At 39.1% G+C, this 15,021-nt stretch overlaps 1 protein-coding gene across 1 annotated transcript in view; it reads left to right on the plus strand.

Moving 5' to 3' along the window:
* The first annotated feature begins 282 nt into the window (after positions 1–282).
* Positions 283–15,021, plus strand: part of LOC120044866 (nuclear GTPase SLIP-GC-like) — a 30,840-nt gene continuing 16,101 nt past the window's right edge. The window contains exons 1-10 of the mRNA XM_038989560.1: positions 283–397; positions 4,818–4,893; positions 5,156–5,283; positions 5,640–5,691; positions 6,450–6,521; positions 6,704–6,806; positions 6,922–7,141; positions 8,451–8,687; positions 14,512–14,706; positions 14,835–15,010. Coding sequence (XP_038845488.1) covers positions 4,827–4,893; positions 5,156–5,283; positions 5,640–5,691; positions 6,450–6,521; positions 6,704–6,806; positions 6,922–7,141; positions 8,451–8,687; positions 14,512–14,706; positions 14,835–15,010 — 1,250 coding nt within the window. The 5' untranslated portion in view covers positions 283–397; positions 4,818–4,826. The remainder of the gene's footprint in view (positions 398–4,817; positions 4,894–5,155; positions 5,284–5,639; positions 5,692–6,449; positions 6,522–6,703; positions 6,807–6,921; positions 7,142–8,450; positions 8,688–14,511; positions 14,707–14,834; positions 15,011–15,021) is intronic.

The following is a 15,021-nucleotide window of genomic DNA, read 5'->3' on the forward strand; positions in this document are numbered from 1 at the left end:
GTGAACAAGAGAAAGTTGTGCACTATGTTTTCTGTCAATATACCTGGTAAAATAATTAATAAACAACTCTAGGGGGGGGCTATAAAATCAGTGATTTTACCACCAAAATTCTGTTTTATATTTTCACCCCAGTTGTATTTTTCCTGGTTTTAGATTACAATTGTACATAGAGAAACAATAACATTGGATGTCATGTTCTGAGTCCGTGTCAACGCTTAAATCCTATTGCGCATCTGGCCCTTTAATTGCACATCTAGCAAGTGAGGAATGTGCAGTCTAATGTGCCAGTCTAGTGATGGTTCTGTTCTGCTGCTTTTCCTGCTAATTTCATGGCAAAGTTTGCAATAACAAATAATCGATACAAATGATATACTTCCTCATTTTATAATTCTGCCAGGTAAGCCTACTTTGCAATTAACATTTAATTGAGAAGGTTTTGGGAAAATATTTCTGTCAACACACAAGATGGTTATTACATCAACTGGCTACACACGGAGTGAGAAACGCGCGCCACACAGACAGACAGGGGAGATATTGCTGGAAATTAATGTTCAGATATTGTGTTAGGTTTTGCTTTTTAAGCCGATAGTGGCTAACCAGGGATAGGGTAATGTCAATGTTGTGTTGATTACATAGTAGCTGGGAGCTTGCGGGTTCTGATACTTGTGAGATTTGTTTAACACAGTTTGTGGTGCATAACGTGAAAATTGCATGTACTTCGAGAATTGTTTGGCGAGCTACAGTACTGTAGTGTACCAGTTGGCTGTAGTGTACTTGTACAGATATTGCAATGTTTTGACCAATTGGTAGGCTATATTTTATAGGTCACATTAAGAAGATAACAATCCATCATTAGTTTTTTTCTGTGTTCAACCAATGTGGTAGAACAGAAGGAGTGAGTACAACTAAAGTATGACGTTTGAGCGTTTTTGTTCTGTAAAACAATCCAGAGAGAAAATGTTGCTGTTTTAAAGCTCATTTCCTCCAATTCTACACATATTGCCATGGGGAAGAAAGAAAATGTCGTTTTTTAGCAAACTACATGCTGTTTTACACATTTCGCAATGAGGCTCAGAGAATTTTGCATTTTTAAGCTTATTTCCTGCAATTCTGACTCATAGCCCTTCTAGACGTATATTTAGAACAACAAAAAGTAAACAAAAATGCCCACAGTCATCAAGCTAAGTAAGAGATCATTATTAAATATGTTTAACCCAATCAGTCCCACCGTAACGCCGGCGCATTTTTTAAAACTTCTAACACATTGTGAACATTGTGTGTTTGAGCTACAGATTTCTGGGTTGAACCATTAGATTTGTCTATTTCTTCCGTAGATACCAACCATTAGTCTGTGTGATTAACGGAGGCTGAGCTAGAGCGGGATTTGTGAAACAAGGGCGGATCCCAAATGGGGACTATCATGTCAAATACTGTCCCCGTGTCACAATGGGATCCGAGAAGCTATTAGCGTCCGTTTCTTATATTAACAGTGTGATAACCTAATGCGTTGAGTTTATTACAAAAACATCCGTAGAGTCCAAATGGTTTGAGCTATAAAATATTAAAAGATATATATGATAAATATGAGACTCTTATAAACATGTTTTGCTCTGACACGCACAAGCTATACAAGTCATAGTGATGGGTCGTTCGTGAACGAGTCGGCTCCTGCTCTTGTAGGTGAACGTTGGGAGCCGGCTCGCATATCAAAAGAGCCGAATCTATTTAGAAAAAATATAAAAGCAATTAATAAATGAATCATCAAACGATTTAAATGAATATAATTAACTCGTTCAAAAAACGGAAAAAGAAATAAAATAATATAGGCCTAAATGCTCAAGCGCACACATTCGTTCTGACTGTCTGCTCAGACTAACGGCCTCACCTGTTGTTCCTGTCAATCAGACACACAGTGTCAACCAAAGATGCGCGAGGGAGGGCCGACCAACTCACTCACAGTCACACACTTAGCAGCCAGGGAGAGAGAGGAAGGACAGCTGTGAAACTACAGCTGGAAAATGAGTCAGAAGCACAGTAGCATTTGGATGCATTTTAATAACGTAGACAATGTTAGAGCACAGTGTAGAATTTGCCAAAACAAAATCTCATATAAAGCCGGTTCCATGCACAACCTACACCGGCATAATATGCCAACTGTCCACAGGTGTTTATATACAGTCGTGTCCAAAAGTTTTGAGAATGACACATATATTAATTTTCACAAAGTCTGCTGCCTCAGTTTGTATGATGGCAATTTGCATATACTCTAGAATGTTATGAAGAGTGATCAGATGAATTGCAATTAATTGCAAAGTCCCTCTTTGCCATGCAAATTAACTGAATCCCCAAAAAACATTTCCACTGCATTTCAGCCCTGCCACAAAAGGACCAGCTGACATCATGTCAATGATTCTCTTGTTAACACAGGTGTGAGTGTTGACGAGGACAAGGCTGGAGATCACTCTGTCATGCTGATTGAGTTCGAATAACAGACTGGAAGCGTCAAAAGGAGGGTGGTGCTTGGAATCATTGTTCTTCCTCTGTCAACCATGCTTACCTGCAGAAACATGTGCCGTCATCATTGCTTTGCACAAAAAGGGCTTCACAGTCAAGGATATTGCTGCCAGTAAGATTGCACCTAAATCAACCATTTATCGGATCATCAAGAACTTCAAGGAGAGCGGTTCAATTGTTGTGAAGAAGGCTTCAGGGCGCCCAAGAAAGTCCAGCAAGCGCCAGGACCATCTCCTAAAGTTGATTCAGCTGCAGGATCGGGGCACCACCAGTACAGAGCTTGCTCAGGAATGGCAGCAGGCAAGTGTGAGTGCATCTGCACGTACAGTGAGGCGAAGACTTTTGGAGGATGGCCTGGTGTGAAGAAGGGCAGCAAAGAAGCCACTTCTCTCCAGGAAAAACATCAGGGACAAACTGATATTCTGCAAAAGATACAGGGATTGGACTGCTGAGGAGTGGGGTAAAGTCATTTTCTCTGATGAATCCACTTTCCTATTGTTTGGGACATCCGGAAAAAGGCTTGTCCGGAGAAGACAAGGTGAGCGCTACCATCAGTCATGTGTCATGCCAACAGTAAAGCATCCTGAGACCATTCATGTGTGGGGGTGCTTCTTAGCCAAGGGAGTGGGCTCACTCACAATTTTGCCTAAGAACACAGCCATGAATAAAGAATGGTACCAACACATCCTCCGAGAGCAACCATCCAGGAATAGTTTGGTGACGAACAATGCCTTTTCCAGCATGATGGAGCACCTTGCCATAAAGGCAAAAGTGATAACTAAGTGGCTTGGGGAACAAAACATTGATATTTTGGGTCCATGGCCAGGGAACTTGTGGTCAATCCTCAAGAGGCGGTGGACAAACAAAAACCCACAAACTCCAAGCATTGATTATGCAAGAATGGGCTGCCATCAGTAAGGATGTGGCCCAGAAGTTAATTGACAGCATGCCAGGGCGGATTGCAGAGGTCTTGAAAAATAAAATCAAATGTATTTATAAAGCCCTTCTTACATCAGCTGATATATCAAAGTGCTGTACAGAAACCCAGCCTAAAACCCCAAACAGCAAAAAATGCAGGTGTAAAAGCAAATATTGAGTCTTTGCATCAATTTCATGTAATTGTCAATAAAAGCCTTTTCCACTTATGAAATGCTTGTAATTATACTTCAGTATTCCATAGTAACATCTGACAAAAAATATCTAAAGACACTGAAGCAGCAAACTTTGTGGAAATGTATATTTGTGTCATTCTCAAAACTTTTGGCCACGACTGTACATTATAAAGTTATACTTTAAATGCAAATGATTAATCGTATTCTTTTTCATAACAAACCAATGCATGTTTAAATACATTGTGGTTAAGGTAGAGTATGATTTTATTTAATAATTTAATTAGAATTGTTTTAACACCAATCATAATCAAACTATCGCAAAATATTTGACTTGAAAAAATACAACAACAAAAAATTTAAAGAGCCGTTTGGGAGCCAAAAGACCCGTCTATTTTTGGTGAGCTGAGCCAAACAAGTTGCTCACTGAAAAGAGCTGGAATGCCCATCACTAATACAAGAGTGGTTAGAAGAAGGTAAGGGGTTCTTCTACATAGAAGATAATAGGAAATATTATTGTTCTACTTGTAGCCCCGGGTTGCCCTGGGAAAAAAATGGTAAAATACTTAATTGTGAGGCTAAATACAAGGGATGGACATGCAGATAAATGAGTCAGATAAATGAAAAGTCAATTTTTGCAGGGGTCTCTGGAGTGATAGGGTTAAGTGATTGATAAGGTAATTCAATAAGCTGTGTAGATACAGTGCCTTTAGAAAGTATTCAGACCCATTGACTTTTTCCACATTTTGTTATGTTACAGCCTTTTTCATAAATCGATTAAAACAATTATAATCCTCAGCAATCTACACACAATACCCCATAATGACAAAGTGAAAATAGGTTTTTAGAAATGTTGCACATTTATTAAAGATTAAAAACAGAAATTCCACAATCCTGTCTCGGAGCTCTACGGAAAATTCCTTCGACCTCATGGCTTTGTTTTTCCCCTCCCCTAACCCGGACTACGTTGGGCCAATTGTGTGCTGCCCTATGGGACCTCAGTCACGGCCGGCTGTGACACAGCCTGGGATCAAACCCCAGACTCTAGTGACGTCTCGACACTGTGATGCAGTGCCTTAGACCACTGCGCCACTCAGGAGTCAATCTTGAGCAATCCGGATTGATTTATAGCTCTTTAACTAATTTGTCTTATTTAATTTAACAGTAATTTCTTGTTTCATTTACTATTCATAGGGTAGTGTCATGGACGACTATGTGAAAAGGAAGTTACAAGAATGGGTACTCAGTGAGTACATTGACAACTTTAAAGGTAAGGTAATTGGATATCACATAATAAATATAGGCTTCAAAATATGCACTTCAAATAAAGCGGGACCCACATAATAAATACCCTCTTCTAATACATAGCCAATCAAAACATGATAAACACACAACTGTTTAATAGTTCTGGCCATGTAAGCCTACTCACCATTCCAAACTAGGTAACTGCATTCCAAGTGCACCCCTGTCTGCCCTAATTAGACTGCAGACCCCTATTTTATTATGATTCCATTTTATAATTGTACTTTTAGGTCAACAAATTTCAGAAACCAATTTCAAGCTCCTACTTGGTGAAGAAAAAGCACAGGAGGCCTTGATTCCACCTTGGGGACCAAGGCTTATATTCAAAAAGAAACTTGAAGAATTATGTAACAACCAGGTATGTAACAAGCTATTTTATAGATTTAAGATGGCATAAGATGGCTTTGTTGAGCCTATAGGACCAAGTATTTTAAGGGATATGAATTCGTTATTTAAGTAATTTTTGTAATTTCTGTTAAGTTAAATTTGTGCAAACTACAAGGGTTAATGCAAGATTTTGGTAATTAAGCCCCAAGTTTTGTGAAACATTTCTAAGTAACATTAGTGCAATGACTGGAAGTCTACCGGAAAATGCTATCTTTAACAATTCACAAATACAGTAGCATACACATCTCAAACTAAAGATTTCTATGACAAAACTATTTGGAGGTATTTTAATTAACCTGTTGATGATTATATTTGGTTGTTTTTCAGATTGAGCCCTCAACCAGCAAGATGCTATCTCCCTGTGCTACCTTTACTCCAGGTACAAAAGCTATTGAGCACATATATTGTGAATATATGTGTTTGTTTATCATTGTTTTGTATTATTATTAAATATATATATAATTGTGCCTTGTGTGTGATATAGCCCTTTACAAATTAAATAAATTTATATTATTATTGTTATTAATATTATTACTATTATTATCATTATTATATTGCTTAATATGATTAACTATTACAAATATAAAACATATTTGAATTAGATAAAATTGTAAAATCCTATTTCCCATGTAAATTAGCCTTCGAGTGATCAAAACATTACCCCTAATATATTTTCCCAATTAGAATGCTCAGAATTGGAGTGTACCCTTTCTCTCGTCTTTAACCATTAGTAAGGCTGTTGGACAGACTGCATGGGCAGGGGGATAATATTCATAAACTCTCCTAGGTTGTGATTGACAATAAGATGCTGTGATGTTGCATCTTGCCCCAATAAGCCAATAGTTAGCTGGCTGAACTCAGATTTTTGACACAGAGGAGGAAGCCAGTCATTTTCTAATCTAACTTTATTAATGTACAAGCAACAGTCATTTTTCATATTTTGATCACCCCTTGAACTGTTTCATCTAAACATCATCCAATTTGATGTAAAACAATGGTTTTGACTGTTGAGGACCTTAAATGCATGCCAATACTGAATAATACCAATATTATTGGCATAGCAACTACTGCACACACATACTGTACACACACACAATATTTAATCCATGTCAATATTGATGAACTGCTGATTTTCAGGCAAAAGGAACACTGATGAGGCTAATCCACCAATAACCAAACGGCTGTGTGGCACTTCATTGGGAAGAGCAGGTAGGAGGCTAATAATTATTTGCATATTAAATGTTGAAGTACCACACCATTTTTAGGTATTGTCTTACATTCTAAGCTTCAAGAGTACCTTTTTCCAGTGTGGTATTTCTCCTACTTTTAGAGTAATCTATTTTTGGTTCCATTAGAAGGTTTGTAATGTGTGTTTACTCTGCCTGGAATAGATGGCTTGACAAAGGAAAAACAGATCATGAAACGGGTCAAAGGCAAACTCCAAAGCAAACCTGCCGATCAGCAAAGTTCATTGAAGTTCAAAGAATTCCTTAGGCAAGTATTTCTAGTGGGGAGCAGTGAATTGCATGTAGAGATACAGTATATTACCTAAATCACTTCAATTATTTAAATTGAGGAGAGCAATAACATTTTCTTTCACTTCTAACAGCCATAAAATCAAAGTGTTGGAGACTGACAAAAAAGAGGTAGTGGGTGTATTTGGGAAGACTGGGGCTGGCAAAAGCTCTTTGATTAACAGCATCTTGGATAAGGTCAATTTACTGCCCTCTGGAGACGTCAGTGCATGCACCTCAGTCATGATTCAGGTGGAGGCTAACATGACCAGGGACGGAAAATACACTGCAGAGATTGAGTTCATTACGCCCGAGGTAATAATCTGTGTTTCATATGCCTTTATTTAAAGGTTGAGTACATCATTTTAGAAGCTTGCAGGATGCATTGCCTACCAACAACAGCTGCAAATCCCCCAAAACGTTTTGAAGTTTACTTTCCTTGCTTTGTCTAACTACATTATCTTGAATCTAGCAAATCATTTTTGTGGTGTGGTATTTATGTATTTATTTTTTCATAGCACAAACATTTGCTAGCAAGTTCCTCACATAGGCTTTAACCATAGGGGGAGCAGGAGGGGAGGCAACATTGGCACAGCGGGACAAATTCCCATGATTCTATGCTAGATTCCGACCAAACAATTAGTATGACAGCTAAAATGGCTTGTATGACAGCTAAAAAAAAACATTTTCTACATTATGTCATTCCCTAATTATAAACTATTTACATATAATAGGAATTTGGGTACATTTGTAGACAGAATATCCTATTTACACGACTTTAAATCTCTTAATGGACACCTTGAATGTTTTATGCAGGTCCGGCCTTAGCTTTTTGGGGGACATAAGCAAGATTTGGTTGGGGGCAAAACATTTGAATGACCCCCCACCCCTGCAGAGAAAAACATCAGTATTTTATTTTACCATAGCTGCTGGTTGTAAAATTGATCAAAATAGGACCTTCTTTTACATGGGTGGATTGTTTGCCCCTCACTAGACATCAAGAATGGGACTTATTTGGGATTTGGGGGAAAATGCTTTCCAATCTGTACTAACAACGTCCCCTGCTCTGCCAAAGCGTCTTCAAATAGTTTTGCCCTCGAAGCAAATTGTGCATCTTCCTCCACAAACAAGACACTCTTCAATCATTTCTGTTGGTGTTGTTTGATGTAGTTGTCCAAATAACCAGTGATGCCAAACCACCATACCTAAAGATTTTCTCTCCCCTATCTCACCTGAGCTTGATATGATGACATACATTGCATTAATGTAACAGTCAGTCAAGAGAGACTATACTGCCCCTCAATATCCTTACTTGGCTCTGATGTTGAGTCTATTCTCCCTCTCCAAAGAAATTACTATTTTTGTTTCATTTTACTATTTTATTTGAAAACAATTACACAAAAATGATTTGATATGGATAATGATTTGATATCAAGATTTCTATCCTGGGTCTTTAAGCATGCCATTTTATAGTTTAAACATAATGTTCAAAGTGTTTTTGTTTTTCTCCCAATGAATTGCCTGTGTACTTTAGATTTTCTAGACATGAAGGGACATATTCACGTCTTAGATATAGCTTTTGTGAAGAAAGCATTTTTTCATGTATTTTACTTATATTCACTAGGAATGGGAAGAGGAGCTTCAGTCCATCTTAGCAGAGAGAAAATCAGAAGAGGGAAATGATGACGAGAAGGAGGACAGTGGTGGCGACACAGATGAATATGATGATGCTGATAAGATCTATGCATTGTACAGAGAAGATGGAAATGAGGCATCTGTGAACAATCTGATGGACAGCAGGCACTTTAAATCAATTCCAGAGTTTCTCCTAGGAAAAAAGAAAGAATTTAAAACATCTCAGGTAGGCATATTAGATTGTAATTATATAAAACCATACATCTTCGCAAGGAAGATAACACAAAATGCCTTCAAAGTAATTTTCACAGGTACCAGCTTGTGACCAGTCTTCGCTAAAGGACTTGTTGCACTTCCCTGCGCTGTAAAATTAGGCTTAGCACACATTTTCGTTAGCATATCGCTGGTACAAGAAAATTAGTATACTCTGGGGTCTGAAATTATTGACACCCTTGATAAAGATGAGCAAAAATGACTATAAAATAAATAATTCAAATACTGAGATATATTGTATGCTCAAACAAATTGGGAAATTATATTATTTTATACTAATACAATTGCTCAGAGAAATGTTTTTTCTCAAATTGTTTTATGAATTGGAGAACACATTGGGTGGGTTCATAGACCAATCCTTTCAAATCCTTGATATTCTTTGTCTGCGAAGTACGGTTGAAGTCGGAAGTTTACATACACCTTAGCCAAATACATTTTAACTCAGTTTTTAACAATTCCTGACATTTAATCGTAGTAAAAATTCCTGTCTTAGGTCAGATAGGATCACCACTTTATTTTAAGAATGTGACATGTCAGAATAATAGTAGAGAGAATTATCTATTTCAGCTTTTATTTCTTTCATCACATTCCCAGTGGGTCAGAAGTTTACATACACTCAATTAGTATTTGGTAGCATTGCCTTTAAATAGTTTAACTTGGGTCAAACATTTCGGGTAGCCTTCCACAAGCTTCCCACAATAAGTTGGGTGAATTTTGGCCCATTCCTCCTGACAGAGCTGGTGTAACTGAGTCAGGTTTGTAGGCCTCCTTGCTCGCACACGCTTTTTCAGTTCTGCCCACAAATGTTCTATAGGATTGAGGTCAGGGCTTTGTGATGGCCACTTCAATACCTTGACTTTGTTGTCTTAAGCCATTTTGCCACAACTTTGGAAGTATGCTTGGGGTCATTGTCCATTTGGAAGATCCATTTGCTTTAACTTCCTGACTTATGTCTTGAGATGTTGCTTCAATATATCCACATAATTTTCCTACCTCATGGTGCCATCTATTTTGTGAAGGGCACCAGTCCCTCCTGCAGCAAAGCACCTCCACAACATGATGCTGCCACCTCCGTGCTTCACGGTTGGGATGGTGTTCTTCGGCTTGCAAGCGTCTCCCTTTTTCCTCCAAACATAAAGATGATCATTATGGCCAAACAGTTCTATTTTTGTTAAATCAGACCAGCGGTTTTAGAGCAGTGGCTTCATCCTTGCTGAGCGGTCTTTCAGGTTATGTCGATATAGGACTCGTTTTACTGTGGACATAGATACTTTTGTACCTATTTCCTCCAGCATCTTCACAAGGTCCTTTGCTGTTCTGGGATTGATTTACACTTTTCGCACCAAAGTACGTTCATCTCTAGGAGACAGAACGCGTCTCCTTCCTGAGCGGTATGATGGCTGCGTGGTCCCATGGTGTTTATACTTGTGTACTATTGTTTGTACAGATGAACGTGATACCTTTTTTATTTCACCTTTATTTAACCAGGTAGGCTAGTTGAGAACAAGTTCTCATTTGCAACTGCGACCTGGCCAAGATAAAGCATAGCAATTCGACACATACAACAACACAGTTACACATGGAAAAAACAAAACACACAGTCAATAATACAGAAGAAAAAAAGAAAAGAAAAAGTCTATATACAGTGAGTGCAAATGGGGTAAGATAAGGGAGTTAAGGCAATAAATAGGCCATGGTGGCGAAGTAATTACAATATGGCAATTAAACACTGGAATGATAGATGTGCAGAAGATGAATGTGCAAGTAGAGATACTGGGGTGCAAAGGAGCAAGATAAATAAATAAATACAGTATGGGGATGAGGTAGATAGATGGGCTGTTTACAGATGGGCTATGTACAGGTGCAGTGATCTGTGAGCTGCTCTGACAGCTGGTGCTTAAAGCTAGTGAGGGAGATATGAGTCTCCAGCTTCAGTGATTTTTGCAGTTCATTCCAGTCATTGGCAGCAGAGAACGGCGACCAAAGGAGGAAAGGCGACCAAAGGAGGAAAGGAAAGGCGACCAAAGGAGGAATTGGCTTTGGGGGTGACCAGTGAGATATACCTGCTGGAGCGCGTGCTACGAGTGGTGCTGCTATGGTGACCAGTGAGCTGAGATAAGGCGGGGCTTCACCTAGCAGAGACTTGTACATAACCTGTAGCCAGTGGGTTTGGCGACGAGTATGAAGCGAGGGCCAACCAACGAGAGCGTACAGGTCACAGTGGTGGGTAGTATATGGGGCTTTGGTGACAAAACGGATGGCACTGTGATAGACTGCATCCAATTTGTTGAGTAGAGTGTTGGAGACTATTTTATAGATGATATCGCCGAAGTCGAGGATCGGTAGGATGGTCAGTTTTACGAGGGTATGTTTGGCAGCATGAGTGAAGGATGCTTTGTTGCGATATAGGAAGCCGATTGTAGATTTCATTTTGGATTGGATATGCTTAATGTGAGTCTGGATGGAGAGTTTACAGTCTAACATTTACATTTACATTTAAGTCATTTAGCAGACGCTCTTATCCAGAGCGACTTACAAGTACATACATTCATACTTTTTTTGTACTGCTTTTTTTGTACTGCTAATAGTTGTTACATTCGACAGAATAGAGTATTGTGTGTGTGTTCTACTGAGGATGTGCCTCAATGAGATAGCACTGACAGAGGAGATTTATGATGTCTTTGGGTGATAAAACCTAAAGAGCATTCCAGATAACATGAGGTAATGGTCCTGTGCTATGAAGTACCAGGAATGAGATTAGAACCTCATCTTGGGGACCAAACTGAACGATAATTTATAGCGAATGCTATCTGGCTATGGGATACTCCTCTCTCTCAAGTAAAAGTCTTTCTTTGTGAACAGTTCCTGAGATCTGTGGTTCGTCATGTAAGTTGAGAGGGGTGTATCTTGGCTATAAAAGATCTTTGTACTTTACTGTAGTCGCTTCTCAACAGGCCATTAGAGATAGCGCATCGTTGAAAATCAAAGGGCTATTGCAAAGCTCTTATTAAAAAATATGTAATTTAAGTAGAACTCTGACTGGTGTGTAGTTTGTAACTCTCCTCATTTGGTAAAGCAAATGAGTACTACAGGATGCAAATTTCTGTTTGAAAAAGCTAGCCTTAGCTTTCCTAACTGCCTGTGTATATTTGTTCCTAACTTCTCTGAAAAGTTGCATATCACGGGGGCTATTCAATGCTAATGCAGAACGCCATAGGATGTTTTGGTGCTGGTCAAGGGCAGACAGGTCTGGAGTGAACCATGGACTATATCTATTCCTAGTTCTAAATTTTTTGAATGGGGCATGCTTATTTAAGATGGTGAGGAAGGCACTTTTCAAGAATAACCAGGCATCCTCTACTGACGGGATGAACCAGACAAATACCTTCAGGCATTTGGGTATTGCTTCCAGGGATGAATCAGACTTGTGGAGGTTTCCAGTTTTTTTCTGAGGCCTTGGCTGATTTCTTTTGATTTTCCCATGATGTCAATCCAGGAGACACTGAGTTTGAAGGTAGGCCTTGAAATACATCCACAGGTAAGACTCAAACGATGTCAATTAGCCTATCAGAAGCTTCTAAAGCCATGACATCATTTCTGGAATTTTCCATGCTGTTTAAAGGCACAGTCAACTTAGTGTATGTAAACTTCTGACCAACTGGAATTGTGATACAGTGAATTATAAGTGAAATAATCTGTCTGTAAACAATTGTTGGAAAAATTACTTGTGTCATGCACAAAGTAGATGTCCTAACCAACTTGCCAAAACTATAGTTTGTTAACAAGACATTTGTGGAGTGGTTGAAAAATGTGTTTTAATGACTCCAACCTAAGTGTATGTTAACTTCCGACTTCAACTGTATGTTGATTTTGTGCTTGGGGATATTGTTTTGCTGAAAGATCCATTTGCGGCCAAGTTTCAGCCTCCTGGCAGAGGAAACCAGGTTTTTGCTTAAAATGTCCTGGTACTGGGTAAAGTTCATGTTGACCTTAACAAGGGCCCCAGGACCAGTGGAGGTCAGGGTTGGGCTCAATTCAGAATTTAATTGAGAATGCCTCAAACTGTAAATTCCAATTTTATTCTTGAATTTGTATTGAAGTAGTAATTAGTTAAGATTTAAAAGGATACAGAATTGCAAATAGAATTTGAACTAAAGGAAATAGAATTTAATTCAGTGAAATTCAATTAAATTCAAATACATATTCTATGCATGGTATTCTATGTTATATTAGGTGTAGTCTATACAAATATATAGTGCATTTGCAAAGTATTCAGACCCCTTGATTTGTTTTACATTGTGTTATGTTACAGCCTTATTCTAAAATGGATGAAATAGTTTTTTCCCCTCGTCAATCTACACACAATACCCCATAATCACAAAGCAAAAACAGGGTTTTAGACATTTTTGCAAATTGAATAAAAAAAAACTTAAATATCACATTTAGATAAGTATTCAGACCCTTTGCTCAGTACTTTGTTTAAGCACCTTTGGTAGCGATTACAGCCTCAAGTCTTCTTGGGTAGGACGCTACAAGCTTCGCACACCTGTATTTGGGGAGTTTCTCCCATTCTTCTCTGCAGATCTTCTCAAGCTCTGCCAGGTTGGATGGGGAGTGTTGCTGCACAGCTATTTTCAGGTCTCTCCGGAGATGTTAGATCGGGTTCAAGTCCGGGCTCTGGCTGGGCCACCCAAGGACATTCAGAGACTTGTCCCGAAGCCACTCCTGCGTTGTTTTGGCTGTGTGCTTAGGGTCGTTGTCCTGTTGGAAGGTGAACCTTTGCCCCCAGTCTGAGGTCCTGAGCGTTCTGGAGCAGGTTTTCCCCAAGGATCGCTCTGTACTTTGGTCCTTTCATCCACCCCTCAATCCTGATTAGTCTCCCAGTCCCTGCCGCTGAAAAACATCCCCACAACATGATTCTGCCACCACCATGCTGCACCGTAGGGATGGTGCCTGGCTTCTTCCAGACGTGACACTTGGCATTCAGGCCAAAGAATTCAATCTTGGTTTCATCAGACCAAAGAATCATGTTTCTCATGGTCTGAGAGACTTTAGGTGCCTTTTGGCAAACTCCAAGCTGGCTGTCATGTGCCTTTTACTGAGGAGGGACTTCCGTCTGGCCACTCTACCATCAAGGCCTGATTGGTGGAGTGCAGCAGAGATGGTTGTCCTTCTGGACGGTTCTCCCATCTCCACAGAGGAACTCTGGAGCTCTGTCAGAGTGGCCATCAGGTTCTTGGTCATCTTCCATTTTTGGTACCCTTCCCCAGATCTGTGCCTCGACACAATCTAGTCTCGGAGCTCTAAGGACAATTCCTTCAACCTCATGGCTTGTTTTTTGCTCTGACAAGCACTCTCAGCTGTCGGACATTATATAGACAGGTGTGTGCCTTTCCAAAATCATGTCCATTCAATATACCAGAGGTGGCCTCCAATCAAGTTGTAGAAACATCTCAAGGATGATCAATGGAAACAGGATGCACCCGAGCTCAGTTTCCAGTCTCATAGCGAAAGGTCTGAAAACGTATGTAAATAATGTTTTTCAGTTTATGTTTAATACACTTTAGTACACAAATTTCAAAAAATCTGTTTTCGCTTTGTCATTATGGAGTGTTGTGTGTAGATTAATGAAGAAAATAAATATATATATTTTTTAGAATAAGTCTGTAACGTATTTTTTTGTTGTTGAAAAAGTCAAGGGGTCTGAATACTTTCCAAAGGCACTGTATATGCCATGTTTTGCTTTGAAAATAATCCGGAATTTAAAAACATTTTAGGCAGAAGAACTCTCTAGAGAACTTTGGTGCTACTTACGGAGTGACATACTGAGTAACGAACAACAATATTGGCCGCTTGTGAAGTCTGTGACCATCAAGATACCAAATGTCAAAGACCTTCTGGAGCACATTGTGCTGATTGATCTTCCAGGCAATGGAGACTGCAACAAGAGTAGAGATGAGATGTGGAAATCGGTAATTATAAGAATGTATTATCATCTCATACACTGCATTTAAAACTACAAACAAACTCATTTACCTAACCCTGCAATTTACATATACACTTGTAGTTGAGATGCAAAAAAAATGTAATACTTCTTCAGGTTGTTGGAAGATGCACCACTGTGTGGATTGTGAGTGAAATTAATCGACCAGTGTCAGAGAAGGAAGCTTGGGAGATCTTAGACAGAAGCGTCAGCTACTTGGGACACGGTGGACAATGTCGAAGCATCAGTTTCATCTGCACAAAAACAGACAACATCGGTGTGGATTATGACATGTAATATTAAG

This window comes from Salvelinus namaycush, chromosome 3 (genome assembly GCF_016432855.1).
Source record: "Salvelinus namaycush isolate Seneca chromosome 3, SaNama_1.0, whole genome shotgun sequence".
Taxonomy (NCBI): domain Eukaryota; kingdom Metazoa; phylum Chordata; class Actinopteri; order Salmoniformes; family Salmonidae; genus Salvelinus; species Salvelinus namaycush.